Genomic DNA, 17,749 nt, shown 5'->3' with positions numbered 1-17,749 from the left:
CTGAAAATGCAGCTTTTTAGAATGGGCCTGCAGATTTCAAGTGTTTGTTAACGCACCACTGCGCCAATGTAACCCTAATGTGTAAGGCCTTACTAGTGCATTAATGTTATTGCATGACAACATGAATTAATTTAGCATTCGGACTGGTCAACCTGTTTTTCTACATCCAAGACCTACTCAACATAGTAAAATACAGCAATGATCTACTAATGGGATTGTATATAAATAGTTGTGCTTAGATAAAAATTATTCTAACATAATAGTCAAATATTTTGGATCTTCAATAAATCAAAACAAAACTTTATCCAAGGAAATATTAGTATGAACTGGTTGAATTATCTGTATATTATTTTCTATTTGTAATAAGGCTCCAACTGAGATCAAGGCCCCATTGTGTTTATAATGCCCAACACAAAATAAGAGACAGTTCCTCCCACAATTATATGCATTTTTGGTAAGCATATAGAATTAAACTACTGCAATAAAAGTCCATACACTGACAATTTAATTTAACAGGATGTTACAGACTGTGTATACTCTATAGTATTTCTGAAAAATAGGAATAAACACTCAAAAACCAGACACCCATCCATACCAATTTTAGGTTCAAGTTTTCAGGAAGATGTGTGTCTAAGTACAAATGTATACGCCTGACTTGGGTGCACAAGTCCCAAGTGTGTACATGTATATAGGCATATATACAGACAATCTGAATTGAATCCCTCTAGTGGGATTTTGCATACACTTGTTTGAGATTGTTGGCCTTAGTGCCAACAACATTTAAATGGTCACACTAAAAACTTTTTAATAAATCAGAGACTGAAGGAAGTCTAACACCTGAAGTAACAAAAATTTTACTTTTACCACCAAACATTATTTCAAAAGGCTAATAATATAACCCCTTCTGAACTGATTAACGTAACTGTTACCTAGATTAAGAAACTTTCTATTAAGTTCCTGCTCAATAATGGAACTTGACAACAGGGTTTAATGGAAATACCAACTATAGTGGTGCAGCTACATGTTGCTACCATGCTCTGAGTCCCATTTACCAGAGCAGCACCACTCTGAAGGCTAAAGTTACCCAACAGAACAAGAATATAAAAACAGATATTACCATTTTGTAAATTTCTACAGATATGCAAGAAATTCCTCATTTACCCTACATCACTATGATGATTATTTCTCTGCTAGGTAAATAAAGGCAAACAAAGTTACCTAGTATTCATTTTGTGTGTCTGAAAACCTAAATAGGGATCAAGAACCAAACTAGTTGCTAAGTCATCATTTTCACACAGCTCCTTGGCAGACATTCCAGAGGAAGGCACGTAGCGACTTTGGCCCTCAAATCCTGAAGCACCACTACCTGCGAAAAGCAAAAACACCAGGGTTACTTAAATAGAAAACTATTCAATCTTATAGTATCCTCCCTTTAAAAGGGCAACGCCACCAAGGATACCAGCAGCAACAAAAGCTCTGGCTTGGATGCCCTCAATCAGCTGGGACACCAGCTAAAAGTAAGTCCCTTTAAGAGAGACCACTCTGCTATCACCAGGGATTCCAGCAGCCTCTTTTGTTGATTGGAAGTATAACGGGAGAGGGGAAGAAGCGGGAGAGGGGAAGAAGCGAGGTCCATGAGTGTGATCTCTGCCCTGTGAGTTCATGATGTAGGTTCTCATTCTTTCGTTTTATTTGATCTCCTTTGGTCTCTGTGGCAAGGGGCCATGAAACAATTAGGATGCTATCTTTCTTGGACTGGGCGAAAGACCAGATGAAACGGCAGCTTTCTCTAATCCTAGGCTGATCTAGAATTTGGTTTAGATGATCTCCTATTATTTAAATATGGCCAGGAAACTGACGTTTCTTTCAGATGCAGACCTTGCAAACAGTCTCACATACCGTCCTTGCCTAGAGATTAGATTGTTGCAGTGTGCTTCACAAAAACCTCCTAAAACCATTCAGCAAATGAAGCTGGGGCTAAGTTTGGAAGCATGCTTTTTATAGTGGTATACCTGAACTTAAGGTTATTGTAACAGTACTCCAAGATCCGCAAGAAAGGGGATTGCTGGTAGGACGTTCTCCTTGACCTTGGAACTTGTACCATTTCACCCAGAATGAAGTAACCCAAATCTGTTAACATTTCAGACGTGCAAAAGGCCCATCTAAGGAGGATAATTAGGAGAGTAATGAGTCGTCAGGAAGGGGGAAAGTGAGGACACAAAGGGAAGATTGTTTTTCCTAGCTATTGTTGGTTAGTAGTGCTACACAGAATGGATGGTGTAATTTGATTTTTAAAATACTGTTAAGGGTGCCTAAAGCCATGGATATGTGCTCGTAAAATCATTACCAGTACAAAATTCAGCAATATTTGCCTCAGATTTTAAATTAACAACATAAAAGTAAAGCCTGATTTTCCAAACTCTAAATACCAGTGTTACCTGAAATTTGTATCGGGTCCTCTACTTGAAATTCATAATAAAAATGTAAATTTGTTTTTAAGAAACCTCAGTTTTACAATGGATTACTGACGTAGGTGTGACTAATAAAATTGGGGTTTACCTATACAAGCATGTATATTTATGTAACTTTCACAACTGGTTCCACAAGATTTGTGGACAAATTATTATTTTAGAATATATCTAAAGTCCACTCTGCAACCATGTTAGTTCTTAGCCGTCACATATTAAGGATGTTTGCTGTATGCAATTTTTTTCCACTGAATTCAAAATAAATCAAAGTTAAATCATTTGAATTTAACTTTTCAATGGGACTTAATAGAAACTTATTTCTGAAATAATCACGACTGAATTACAAGTATAATAAAAATATTCTACTGCTAACAACAGCCTTCCCAGTTAACTAACCATGTATCTCAAGATTTCAGAATAAGCAATTAAAAAGCTAACAAATCAGTAAGCAAGATGCTACTATGATTCACATCACAACCCAACCCCACAAACATGTACATACATCTGCTTGATCTTCTCTCAACTCCATTTTTGCTAGTCTTTGGATTCTCCTTTCCAGTGTGCTGCAACTTGGACTCATTCTGCTGATGTTCATTAGACAACTTTCCTCCATTTTTCCTGCCATTCACCACCATGTTCTTGGATTCTCCCAGCCACTTCATTCCCACAGACAGCCTGACCCAGTTGCATTTAGTCACTTTTCAAAAGGCTTGGAGAAGTGGGTCAATAATTTCAGTTTCAATTCCTAGTGGAAACAAAACACCAAAATATACAAAAAGATTAAAACTAAATGAGAAGCCATTTTCAAAGCACAGTTTTAAGACAAAATCTCAGAGGTGCTCAGGAATGGTAAGAATTATTGTAAAACTATAACAAATTACAAGAACCATAAGCTTTAAAAAATAATAATCAAGAAACCAACTGAGTACTTGCTAGTTTGAAATATTTAAAGGAATTATACTTTGATACAAACAAAAGTTTCACTGATCAGGATGCACAACTGGAAGTTATGCATGTCAAAGCACCATGTCTTTGAAGAGACAAGAGAGTATCAGCAACTGTGCTGATTAATGCTGAAAGGCATTATTACTTCTACATTACCATATGGTACCATAAGCGTGTGAAGTACTTTATAGACATAAGTAATCCAAAAAAGTTTCTCACCCCAAAACAGTTTACAATCTGAGTTGGTCTATGGAGCTTGTAAATACTAGGAGTCCTAAATATTTTTTTTTTTAAAAGATGACTCTTAAAAGTTATAAACTTAACCAGCATAGGTGATGGTGATTATCATGTCAACTGGCATTATGCTCACGGGATTTACAACTTTCTGGCAGCACTCAGGGTACAGAAAGAAACAAAACAGATTTCATATGACTCAAACTAGGAGCCCTGACAGACACCCTTATTTATTTTTGATCAAGTGCAACAAACACTTGATCCACAGCAGTGGAGGTTCTGAAACAGGGTAAGAAAACTTGACACCTCCATATCAGAAAATACTGGGGGAATGCTACCCAGTAAGTGTTTGACATTTCTGATGGAAACAATGATTCAAAGTTTCATTTTAAATCATGTTTTCAAACACACACAGCTCGACCACTTATAAAAATAGTATATACACAATAGGCCAGAGGCAGCTCCAGGGGTAAAATGTCTGACAATCATGCCCTCCTCAAAGAAAGCTGTAGCCCAGCTGCCTGTGATGGACTCTGGTGATGCACTGCTGCTGTCCACCCCATATTCAACTGTAAGCACTAGAGCATATTTAGAAGGCACTTAAAGGATCCAGGTCTTAGATGGTTTCTCCTGTTTGTATAAAAGTCTTTCACACAGCCATAACTTAGGCTATGTCTATATTAGCACTTTTGTTGATATCACTTACGTCGCTCAAGGGTGTGGAAAAAACCTACCCCCTTAAGCGACATAAATTACACTGACAGAAGCGCTGGTGTCGACAGAGCTATGTCAGCGGGAGACACTCTCCTACTGACACATCGACCACCGCTCACTGGGGCTGGTTTAATTATGTTGACAGAAGAGCTCTCTCCCGTCGGCATAATGCAGCTACATGGGAGATTTTACAATGACGCAGCTGCATCGGCACAGCTATGCCACTGTAAGGTCTCTAGCGTAGACATGGCCATAAGCTACAATATTGACACGGGGATCACAGTGTTCACTGTAATCGTGAATTTGAATGAAGTCTGTGACCCCCACAGCAGCAGCTCCTTACCCATTCAAGCATTGCAAGCTGGTACACATGGTCACAGGAGGTGCAGAGGGTCAAATTTGACTGGTGTTGCAAGCTGGCCCACGGAGTCACAATGCCAATCAAATATAACCCAGTTCCCCACCATCTCCATAGGGGCAGATGCGCCAAACCTGAGTGGTGCAGTGACTACATGGGCCACCTTGAGACACCTGGAGCAGGGAGGGGGGCCCAGCCCTGTGGGATAAGAGCTGTTGCTGAAGGGTAAGTGTGGAGTGGGCTCGCTGTCCAACCACAGCTCCACCCTATGGGCCCCCTAGTCCCTGTGACATATCCTTGTTTTCCTGCATCTCTGCTGGGACAGTTATTAAAATTTTTCCTGAAAAAATTGTAGCCTTAAATATAACAATCTAAATCAGCTCCGAGTGATCATGCTTACATTTAGAGCCAATGTTTCATTTGGACAAAATTACCAAACAAGCGATGGATATCATATGGTGCTCAAATTCTTTGGTTAATCATTCAGTGCTGATAAATACAAAACACTTCAGTTTTGAAACCAAGTTCAGGAAATCCCCATTAAAAATTAACTGTCTCTGAAACATCTGGATAAATGGAATTTTGAATGACTATGAAGGGATTAAAAATTACATTAGACCAAAATCTGGGATTTGCTATATTCATCCCTCAACTGGTAACAAAAGAAAACCAGCTAGATTAAGAGAGCAGTGACAGGTATAATTCAAACCCTAATGACTAGCAAAATTTTTTTGTACCATTATCATATGATTTTGGTAACAGATATTCTTTACATCATTAGTGCTAGAAATCAATGGCTGATAATACCGAAAAAATGAGAATCCCAATTTTTACATAGTAGAAAGCATTCACTTCTACCTTCATCAGTTTGTGAGACTCAGATACTCAAAGTGTTGAAATTTGAGTGGAAAATGGCAAAGACAGTAATGAGAATGATGTGACTTTACAGTTAAATATCTCAGTTTGCCACACACATGAAAGACTAGTAAATGTTTTCAAGCTATGGTCCTGGAGTAGTAAATAAAAAAGAAAACATGTTGATCCCAGATAGGGAAATATTCCATTGCAAGCACTGATATCTGAGGGAATAATATTGCAGCACTGTTAACTACAGCTTCTGGAAGCAGAGGAGACAGAATTTATGAGTTCTAAAGGTCCACTTAAAAGTTCTGAGTGTGCCTAGTTTCTGAGTAGAATACTCCTCAACTGTCAGAACTGATGGAAACATATGCGATAAAGTAAGCAGATTATTTTCTAGTATACCTCCTGATAGACAACTGTATTTCTATGTGAAAGAACACTAACTTGTTTTGAACTGTAAAGCACAACTTGACATTACTCTAGGAAGAGCAATTAAAACAGAATGAACTAATAAGGAACACAAACAGCAGAGACAACTGACAACATTATAAATGGATGGGGGTTGGGAAGAGACATCAAAAGCAAAGGTTAAATCTGTTCATTTAAAATTCAGAGTTTAAAACTGGTACTGATCTAATGGCCTGAGGCTCTCTCTACACCTACTGGTCCATGTAAAAAATTATGTCTAGCTCAATGGGCCAGTAGTAAGTAGTGTCACAATTAGAGCAGAAAATCTACAGTATGTAAATGACCAGCAAACCTCGCTTTTTGTTCACAGCCTTTTGCACAAATAATTATAATATCAGCAAGCCATTACTGCTTCTGTATACCACTGTAACTTGATCCTTGTGATCACATGATTTGTAGAGAAAGTGTTCTAGTTCTAAACAATCTAAAAATTGCATTTAGATATTGTAGGAGTTAAATTGAAAAAGCAAGGTCCGTTTCATAGCGTCAAATAAATGAGTACACAATGAGTTTGTCATACTTAATTTACAGTATTACCAGTTGAAAAGTGTTGTATCCTAGCAGATTAGATTGCAAGATTTTTAGTGACCTAATCAGATATTTTAGAAAAATCTTTGAGTGCAATACATATAAATTCTCAACATTTGGGAAAAGTATGCCACATTGTTCAGTGTATGTTTTCATCAGTTAAAAATAATTCTATTAGGCATCCTATGCCTCCAAAGTGCTCAGTGACATATAATCAAGTAAATGTTTGTAATACAGATGGCTAGAAGTATTGTCAAAAGACTGCAAATAATTATTCAAACAAAAGATAAAGGAAAAACATGACAAGTGTGGACAGAAGTTTTAACAAAACTACAAGCTCCAAAACCTACTAGAACGCTAATCCAAAGATCTAGAGGTTCAAGAACCTTTTCTGGTAATTGTCATATCATAAAACAAAGTGAAAGTATTCAGAATGCAATGGAAAGCATATGACAAAAAAAAAAAAATGGTTTGGAATTTTCCTCAGAAAAGCTATGCAGCAGGAAGTTTTGGTTAAGCCACTGCAGCTATGGAGGCAGATTATATGTATTTCAATTAAATCTGTGTTAGCAACTCTTTGCTGTGAAGAGGTAACAAATATCATGTGGACATGAATTCAGCCCAGCATCTTTTACTGAATTTTGCTAAGCTACAATAAAATGAAGTACAGGCAATTGAAGTCTGTTGGAAAGGAACTTTTTATTGTAGCAGATGAGTTCTAACATAGCCACATTAAGTGTTTGTCCAACTGTGACATGTGAAAGAATCACACCAGTTACACTTCAGCCAGGAAAACAAACACGCTACATGAAGGAGGAAACTAGGCTTGAGTCAGTTTAACTCTGGTTCTGCAGATGCCACTGAAAAAGCACTATTTGTAAATTCAGAATAGGTACAATTTTGGAGGGGGGGGAAGGAGAGGGAGAGGATGGAGGAGGAGAATAATACATGACAACAGTTTGGATAAGACAAGAAAGGAGGGAAAGGGGGACAGGAGAGAGATCCATGGGGGAGGAGGGGGGGGGGAACAAAAGCAACGCTAACTTGCTAAATTTTAAGGTAAAGACGGTCTCTGTAGCCAAAAATTAAAATGCAATTAAGTGCTGATTATGCAAAATTTATTAGACAAATACTTGTCAAGGCAAATACAAGAGACAGGAACTCCTCTAAGTAGGATATAGATGCAATTTGGAGTTTTCACCAGAAACAATTTACACCCTAGCAGGCAGGAAGGGGCAGTGGACTTCTCCGCAAGCCCAACTGGGACCCATCTTTCATTTGTCTGACTACTCCCACCTCTTTTATATTGGATTGGCATTAGCAGTTTTAGTTTGCAAGCCAGTTGTAGGTGTCTGCAGAATTTTGCATATCATGTATATGCATCTTGGCCCTACACTGAATTTCTTCCTAATTAAACACACACCACCTCCAAGATCTGGTATCAAGGTCTAAAATCAAGAAACAGAATTTCTTTGGTGACCAACACTGTTGCTAGGTCAGATGGAGGCATCAAAGCAAGAGACTCACTCACCATGCCAACCAAAAGTGCAGAATCAAATCTGTGTTATGCAAAAAAAACCAACCAACCAAACATACAGCCAGAGAAGTATCATGGCCCCAACGGTAGATTTTATGAGGTTTAAATTAAATTCTGAAATAATTCTTTAACATTCTCTAAAATGTGGTACATTGTGCAACACTATTCAATTTGAACAATTAGAGAAAAATGTAATTTCTCTTTAACACCCAGAGATCTAGCTAATGCTGTCGAAAGTCAAGTGCTACTATGAAAGAGGCAAAGTGCAAAAGCTACACTTTCTAGTGTAGAATGTTTTACAGAGCCAATAAAACACAACAGGGGCAAGCAGATTTTTTAAAAGTCCACTCTAGCTCAAAACTATATGTAAACATTACTACACAAAAACACAGACACACTCTCTAAACTGGCCTCTGTTTATCTTGTCTTAGGGTTTTATACTGCCACCCATCACTGTAATAGCCATGTAGCCACATTAGAATGGCAATAGTGAAGTCCCCAGCATATCTGATGGAATCTCAGGCTCTTCTTCCTTTTCAAGTGGTAGAAACCTCTGCTTGGGGGTAAATTTTCACCCCCCGCATACATTTAAGGCTCCTTGTTAGTCTTTCAAACTAAGTAACCCTATAAACTACATAAATAAAATCTAACTTGGGCTTCTCTGCAGGAAATTTACTAGCTAATTACACCAGTGTAACTCTTATTCTGGAACAAGAGAGTGTCCACATGGTGAGTTACACAAGTATAACTATGGTATAATTATACTGGTAAACAAGCCCTTAGTTTCAATGTACAGCCTAATCTCACTCCACATCTCTCACACTTTGAGTGCTGACTTCAAGATGATAAATTCAATTACATTTATCAGCTTCTAAACTCTGTTGGAGATCTATTTTTATTTTTTTAATTAAACAGAGCACCTCTTAGTGTGCTCTCTGCACCCCCCACACCCCCCAAAACTATAAGGTACACAAAGATAAAGTGGCTAATCATATATGTAAAAATGCCATATTTACATTACTACACATCCCTAGAAAGCACAGTGTAAAACGTAAAGTGCTGTGGTTACTCATAAAGAATTAGATCATCTGGCAGAACCCTATTTAAAAGCATTCTTGCAATACTCATTTCACTAAGTTTTTTTCATGTCACTTGCCCACATTGCTTAATACAGTATTAATGAAATCACGCCACCAATATTAGGCCTAGTTTACACTTGTAGCAGAGTGTAGGGTACATGTAGCTACGCACCACAGTGAAAAACAAGCTGCATCCACACTCACTGTGCTGTACAGCTACACGCAGCAGTAAAAAGCTCTGGAAGGGGGGAAAACCTTTTCCCTGGTACCCACCCCCTGCCAGAGAATTTTCCACCTGAGTCTTTCATGGCAGCAGGGAAAGGCTCTGGAAGTAGAAAACTATATTGCTAAAAATAGCAGTGTAGATGTAGGAGGCATTGCTTGGGTGAGTAAAGCACCACATAGGACACCTTCCTTAAGATTCAGGCATGTAGGGCACTCTCCTCACCTACGCTGTGCCTCACCGTCTATACCAGTATTTATACCCACGCTACCTAGGCATGCAGTGTCTGTACTCTGCACACTGCCATAAATGTAGACCTACCCTTAGAGTGCTGCAATATACCTCTGAATGTACTTTTTATAAACTTCTATTTTCACATAGTTACAGCTTCTGTAACAGTTACTTTTTTCTCTGAAGTTTCTTGTACTTCTGAACCAAAGGTGAAATGTTCTGGGAAGTTTATAACGGTTCAGTTTGGCCAATTCTGAGATCTCAAATGTATTTTTCAAAAGTCTAAGTTTTTCAGATACTCTTTTGTGATGAAATATCTCAGAAGACAACTTTTTTTTTTTTTTTTTTTTTAAATGGAAGCTTGCTATGGATTTACCCCTTAACATAGACAAATGTCTTTGATAGGTTTGAAAAAAAATTGGCCTAAAAATACTTGGGTAACACGCATTACAGAAACTGTAGACTGACTAGTTCCATCCCTCAAGCTCACAAAGGAATTACACAATCTTCAACATTTGACTGTTCTGGACCTACCTGTAAATAAACCATACCTCCCTTGAATTCCCTACTGCGTTTATTTAGATCACACATTAAATACAATTTTCATACAGACTGGGACTTTACTACAGAGAGGACCAAGCTCTAGATTAGGGGTGGCCAACCTGAGCCTGAGAAGGAGCCAGAATTTACCAATGTACATTGCCAAAGAGCCACATTAACACGTCAGCAGCCCCCCCATGAGCTCCCGCCCTTCCTGCTCCCAGCACCTCCCACTCCCTCCCTGCACCTCTGGATCAGCTGTTTTGTGGCATGCAGGAGGGGGAGTGGGAGGAACGAAGGCTCAGGAGAGGGGGCAGGAAGGGGTGGCGTGGGGGCAGGGCCTGTGGCAGAGCCAGGGGTTGAGCACCCCCCGGCACATTGGAAAGTTGGTGCCTGTAGCTCCAGCCCTGGAGTCAGTGCCTATACAAGAATCAGCATACTAACTTCTGAAGAGCCGCACGTGGCTCTCCGGAGCCACAGGGTGGCCACCCCTATTCTAGAAAGGGTGTTTTGAAACTGGCAGAACATCCAGCAAAAAAGTTGCCAGTTATGCTGGACTCTTGTTGATTGGGTGAAAGGTAGGCTTGACGGCCTTTCCATTGAGCACCCAAGCTACTAATTTCAAGTTTTGCATGCTCTTTAGGATGCATTGCCTAGAGCAGGGGTCGGCAATGTTTGGCACGCGGCTCGCCAGGGTAAGCACCCTGGTGGGCCGGGCCAGTTTATTTACCTGCTGACGCGGCAGGTTCGGCCGATCGTGGCCCCCACTGGCCGCGGTTCGCCGTCCCGAGCCAATGGGGGCGGCAGGAAGCCACGGCCAGCACATCCCTTGCCCACGCTGCTTCTCGCCGCCCCCATTGGCCCGGGACAGCGAACTGTGGCCAGTAATGGGGAACTGGGGCCGCGATCGGCCGAACCTGTCGCGTCAGCAGGTAAATAAACTGGCCCGGCCCACCAGGGTGCTTACCCTGGCGAGCCACGTGCCAAACATTGCCGACCCCGGCCTACAGAATATGCAAGATTTTAACTAAACTTAAAGCTGGGACATTGCCAACATGATCATAACAGACAAACCAGTCCACTTACCTGTGTAATAGTTCTAATAATCTAAGGTATTATCTATAATAATTTTTAAAAATCCAGTTTACTTTTCAGTACTTATGCTGTTTACATTTTTCAGCAGGGAAAATGAAAGTCAATCAAGTCAGCTTTATTCTTTTTATAGGCAGTGTAACTGATTGCAGTGATGAAGGAGTTTGGACATAGACTTCAAACACTGCAAAAGTGTCCATTTAAAGCAGCTTGTTTTGCTTTTTTAATTTGTGGAAAGATTTCTCATTGGTTTTAAATTCTTTGTAAAAACAAGCTTTTGCAAAACTTAAGTTTTTCCTCAAGTTTTTTTTTAAACTGATCAAACATGTCTTCACAGTCCTGAAAAATAAAACCTAATATATGGTTTAAAAGATAAAATTTCAACAAAAAAGTTACGTTCGAGATTTTACATACGCTAACAAGAAAAACAAAAAACATAGTTCAAAAAAAAAAAAAAAACAACAACCCACAAACAGGCACATATCCTGCAAATACTTATACAAATCCTTAAAAATCAGTGGACTACTCATACCTTTAACGGGACTATTACCTGTACTGCTGTACTACCAAGAGGCATCATTGCGGTAGGGATGATCTAAGGCATTGCAGTGAACACTATATAGTGGCAAGACATACGAATTATTGTTGCAGTTAGAACCATAATGGAATTTCTTTAATTTTAGGAAAGTATTACTGTAAAGCCACAAAAATTGGTAAGGTGGCCCAGGCCAGTTTAAGTTTGAGTGTATGGTGTTCAAAGAATGAAATCAAATAAGCTGTGGACTCACTTCTGCAATATTCACCATATCAGAGATGTAGAGCTTAATTCAGTGTAAAAGGAAACTTTAAAATAAGCCTCAACACATCCACAACAAAGGTGATATAAAGTATACAAGTGGCATTTACTCTAATCTGCCATACTAGACATCCCTCATTAGTAACTGTATTATTTAAAGCCAACAGACAAGTTTCTCATTATAGTTTGAATTAAAATAAGATACAACCAACCACATCCATAGAACCTGTTTTGCTTTCATAGCAGTCACAATTCAAACTGTTTGGGAAATTTTATGGAAAACCAAAACCCTCTGATACATCAGTTCAACCACTGCAGGCTTACAATGGGATAAAAACCCAAAGTTTCTTTTTGCAAAGTGGAAAAACCTCAAATGACAGCCACTCTTTTTACTGTATTAGAACCTCCTATGTAGCACTCAACCTTAACAAGGAATCCACTTTGTCACAAGAGGAATTTCTGAAGAGGGAAAGGGAAAAAGAGGGATTTGGGAAGCAGCACAGGATGAAGTTAGATTACACACTGCAACACCCAGAGATCAGTAGTAATTCCACTTTACACCACAAGAAGGCTGTCAAACAGTCTCAGAAAGGAAGACAATGAGGACAGAGTTAACTAATTAAGATTGGGACTAGGCTCTCAGGTCAATTTAAGGTTGGGTAGGGAGAAAAATGAACACTAAAGAACCATATCTGTTTAAAATTCCTCCTCTTACCCTCCCTGCCTTTTTAGTTTGACACAGTTGAGACTTCTGGAGAGAAGGGTTAAAGTGAAGCAGTGGAAGGATCTGGACAAAAACTACGTCTGCCTATGTTGGATAGCCCTAATGATTGAACAAGAGACACAAACTTCATCTTCTTCAGTATCTCATTGGTCTTTCTACTGAATAAGGTCTTCACGTTAAAGGAGAAATCCCCGATTTTGGCATAAGATGCCTAGCCTTGATGCAGTAATGCCAGCAAATGCAAGCAGAGCATGATGTCAGATGCAAGTTATTGATGACACAGAGGGCATACTTAGGAACCACACCCCTCAGCAATGATGTCTTTCACTTCCTTTTCTTCTTACTTCAGGAGATAATCAAGTAAAGGGAGCATCATATACCAAAGTCTGATTTGACATTGGGGCACAACAGCCTGATAATTCTCCGACAAACAAAAAGTACACTTCTGCCCAATACATCTTCTTGACTTCTTTGTCAGATGGAGCAGAACATCCAACCCTAGAACCCTTTGCGCCTACACAGCAATGAAACAGCCCCGCAGCCTGAGCATGAGTTGGGTGGCATGGGCCAGCTGCAGGTTTTTCTTTGTTGTGCAGACATACCCCAAGATGTGGGATGTTTCAACAGGAGATGGATTAAAAGGGGAGGCATGGAAAAGGAATCTGGAGAAGACTGCTCAAGGATCCTGAAAACCTCAAAGACTCATAGCAGGGACCAAAAGGGAATGAGAATCTGCCCAACCAAAGCTCTCTTGCGAATGGAGCTGTTCAGGAGAGCCTCCAAACCCATCTCAGATGTTGTGGTGCCCAACACAGGCAACTCCCCTCCCCCCACATTAGAGACTCTGAACTCTCAGACCCTTGTACACTCCCAGATTCTAAGGAGAACTCACCACAAAATACCTCTGAAGAGGAACAGGATAAAAATGCACTGCCAAAGAACTAACACTACCCCCAAAACAAAAAGTCTTCTGATCTAGTGAACATGCCTCTTTCTGCACTGCTGGTCCCTGTCTGGGAGCAAACACTGTCAGAGCCTTCAGAGGCAATAGAGCTGGCCACCTCAGTACCAACTCCGCCTCAGAAGAGAACACCGAGCATTCTGCCATCATGGAGCTGGATGAAAATCTTGGGCCTGACATCAAAGGTTTCTGCTTCCCTACTTTAAAGGGGTCTGAAGCCAACAAAGAGTTACTCTGTCCCTACATAGATATGGGGCACTGAGGCAAGGACAGATCCACGGATCTAGTTAATAAGGCCTCCATAATTAGGAAAACAGGAGGCTTAGTGCGAGAGCCCTTCAGGCCCAAGGAATGAAGGTTCAGCATTCCGAACAACCACCCAGGCAATGACCTTTTCTCCAAGGCACATTATACACTGAGTTCGTGCATCCAACCCTAGGAGGACAGGGAACCATGAGATAACGCCACCTAGCTCAGACTTTTCACACCACTGATTCCATGGGGTCCAGATCAGACATGATGCTTCAGAACCCAGATTTTTGGACTAACTCCTACATACGTAAACCCTAAACTGTAGAAAAGCTATTTACATTACCAAAAAATATTAGTAATAAGCTGGGGAAAACAAACAAACTAAGCCTCTGTACATAAAGCAAAAATCCCTATGCCTGTAAATGACTATGGAAAGGAAACAAACACACACACACTAATGGCATTGCATATGTCTATCATTTTGGCTCCAAATGTTCGGTGCCATGAGGGAGCACTCATGCAGTCCCAAAAGGCATTAGTTTTCAAAAAGATTTATGAAGCTCAGTGACACTGGAAGGCTACCTCAGAATAGCAGACTGACATGCATGGTAAAATCATGCGAGATAACATAGAATCCTTACTGTGCCTAGCATGTGTCTTAGGCTAAATCAGTGTACTGTAAAAACTGAAAGGAATACTGGGAACTGCAGTCCAATGTATCAGATTAGAACTAACATATATGAAACCTCTTCAATGTTTATAATGAATACACATGGATCTGTTCTATCATGACAAGCATTTAGAAAGATCACAATATATAAAAATTCATGTACTAAGTAAGATAATGTAGCTTCATTAAACAAATGTTATTTCTACTCTTTAGCTAGGTGTTATTTGATGAATAAACCAAATAGAATTTAGGACTCGTATGTCTTGTAACCAAAATAATAAATAAATAAATAAATAAAATCTTATTTTAGGGCAATTTAAGTACGTTTCAAATGCATTTTTACTACCATTACGCTTCTGAGACATTAGTATATTTCAGCTATCTTAAGCAATCTTGAACAAATTCAGCCTAGAGGTTAACAATAAATGAAATTGAAGGATGTGTGTGTATGCATGTTCGTACACAGCTGTATTATGAAAACGCATTCTAATAGTTCTAATTAATTTATTAAACTTGAAATAACCCCAATCTTATGAATTTTAAATTTGAGTGCAACTTTATGAAATCCTTTCTATAGTCAATATATAATCTGATGCTCATTTGGCTCAAATAAAACTCACCTTTAATTTGCTAACTTACAATGTAATCAGTTTTTTCAATGTTTTGTTGAAGGCAGAATGCATGTATTTTCAATTTACCCTAGATTTCAATGGAAATATTATAAACATACATGCGATCAATACACAGAAACCATTAGGTAATTATTCAAGACTATATATAAAAGGATTCTGTCACAGATTTGTTAAGACATCTCCGTAAAACTTAACACATTTTCCCCATGGTTTCTCTTTCAGAGAGGAATTTCTTAAAAGACCATTTAAATTCAAAGTCCCCAGTACAAGTTTGATTCTGAATGAGGATACACATTTTCCTTCCTCATGATCCCTGTTGTAACTTCAGAACTTTTGGTCTTTCATCAACAGAAAACAGGAGACATTTCAATATAATGGCAATGTCTTCAGAACCAAGAATGCCCATTCAAAACAGAAACAAAAAGGAGTCTTTAAGGTGCCACTGGACTCGTTGTTTTTATGGATACAGACTAACACGGCTACCCCCTGATACATTCAAAACACGTTTGATAAAAAGACAACTAGCAGAGATTTAACACAGATTAAAAGATTGTAATATTATTTATTCATACATAGCAAGGAAGGATGCAAACTCTACAACTGAACTCTAGTGATCAGATCTCTTAATATCAAAGTTGCCAGCACAGTAACGAGCTTCTGTCCTCAGTTTCCACACATACCCAAGCAACTGCTCCCCAAACCCTAACCGCAGAGAAGAAATGGATTGGGGGAAGCTCCTTCAGATCGCCAGGGAAGATGCAACTTTATGCTTTTCTCCACTCTGCCTCTTCTCTAATCCTGTGCTGCCCCCTTGAGGTCGCCTCCTGCCTTCTCTGGACTATGTGAACAGACACCCCATCGAAGGATTCAAAGTCCTCATTCTTCCTGGTCACTGCAGCCAAAGGTGTCACGGTCACCCAGCCCCCTCTTTTCCTCCACATCCAACGAGGAGACGGAACACCCAGAACCACTTCCCTTGTCAATCAATTCCTCCCCGGCCGACGGAGCCGCCATGGGTCCCTTTAAATCCCCGAGAACCAGAGGATGTCAGCTGTCAGAGAGCAGCCCATCGCCCGCAACATCCCCGGGTGGGACCAGGCTCTCCCCAGCCGCACTGCGCTCCCCCGGGGAAAGACACACACGCCCCCACCCCAGCGAGGGGGACACACGGCTGGCACCCCCCGCCCCACACGTCACCTCCAACCTTACCCCCCACACCATCCCCTCCGGTCCTGGCTATTACACCCCCCACGGTGCCCGTCTCCCCCCCGGGATCCAAGCTATGCCCCCGGCGCAGCCCCCACCGCCCCAGCTACTGCCTCCCGCGACCCCTCCCCCCAGCCCCCCCGACAGTCACCCCCACATTAGCTGCCCCGTCTGTCCCCGTGCCAGCTCACCATGACTCCCCTCCCACAGCAGCCGAGGACCCCCTGGGCTGGGGACCCCTCCCCGGAAGGGGATCGCCCCCTTGGGCACGGCCCCCCCGAAACGGGGCCCTAGGCCGCTTGGCAGCCCCCCCCCCCACTGAACACTTACCGCCTGGCTGCCCCTCCGCGCTGGGGTCCCCGCCGCCGTCCCCGGCCCCGCCGCCGCTGCCCCGAGCTCCAACCAGAGGAAAATTAATCATAAAAATAATAATAATAATTCCAGGGGGAAAAATGGCGGATTAAAATCCAAGATGGCGGCAGCGACGGCCGAACGCTGTGGGGCAGAGCCGCCTAGAGATCCATCCGCCGGGCCCCGCGACAAAGAGTCCCCTGGGCCCCCTCGCAGAGACCCTGCGGAGCGGTGGCGAGACAGTCACCGCCTCCTGCTTCTCCGCGGGGAGCCCCCGGCACTTGGCTCACACACTCAGAGCGGCCTCCGCTGCGCGCCCGGGTCCCTTCTCTTCCTCCTAGCCCCACTGTCTCCTCACACAGCCGAGAGAGGCGCCTCCTGTCCGTGTGCTCCAAGGCGGCGGAGGGACACGCCAAGCCTAGCCCTGCTAGATCGCTCCTCGCGGCGGAGGAATACGCCTCAAAATAAATCCCTTCTGTCTCTTCACGCTACTTCACAGAGCGAAGGGCCAACGCCGAACGGGTCTCTCCGTTTGCGCCTCACCTGTGCCGGAGCAACAGTACGGCGAACGACTCCCATGACCTCTCACACGGCTCTGAGCCGAGCGGAAGAATTCAGACAATCACACTGAAACAAGTTCCGGCCACACCAGAGATTTACGGAGCGGCCGCGGCGGAGCACGAAAAGAAGTCCTGGCCACTAGTGGAGTCTAAAAGATCCTTCCACCGCCGATTGCCCTTTAAATACCAGGCACTGGCCGCGGCGGAAGGAAAATGAGCCCCTCGCACCCCCTACACAGGGAGTGAGAGTCACTCGAGACTCGGTGTTCGCACACACAGAGGAGACCTGTCCGCCTGCGGGAGCGGCCAGCGGGGTTCT

At 41.6% G+C, this 17,749-nt stretch overlaps 1 protein-coding gene across 1 annotated transcript in view; it reads right to left on the bottom strand.

The window, feature by feature from the left end:
* The window catches only part of KMT5B (lysine methyltransferase 5B), a gene marked incomplete in the record, with an annotated part of 54,253 nt that extends 36,760 nt beyond the window's left edge, over positions 1–17,493 (bottom strand). Inside the window, 3 exon segments of the mRNA XM_034770366.1 lie at positions 1,219–1,366; positions 2,971–3,213; positions 16,850–17,493. Of these exon segments, the coding sequence (XP_034626257.1) occupies positions 1,219–1,366; positions 2,971–3,130 (308 nt within the window).
* Between the last annotated feature and the right edge of the window lie 256 nt (positions 17,494–17,749).

The sequence above is a fragment of the Trachemys scripta genome, chromosome 4 (genome assembly GCF_013100865.1).
Source record: "Trachemys scripta elegans isolate TJP31775 chromosome 4, CAS_Tse_1.0, whole genome shotgun sequence".
Classification (NCBI taxonomy): domain Eukaryota; kingdom Metazoa; phylum Chordata; order Testudines; family Emydidae; genus Trachemys; species Trachemys scripta.
This window is presented reverse-complemented; position numbering and strand designations above follow the sequence as displayed.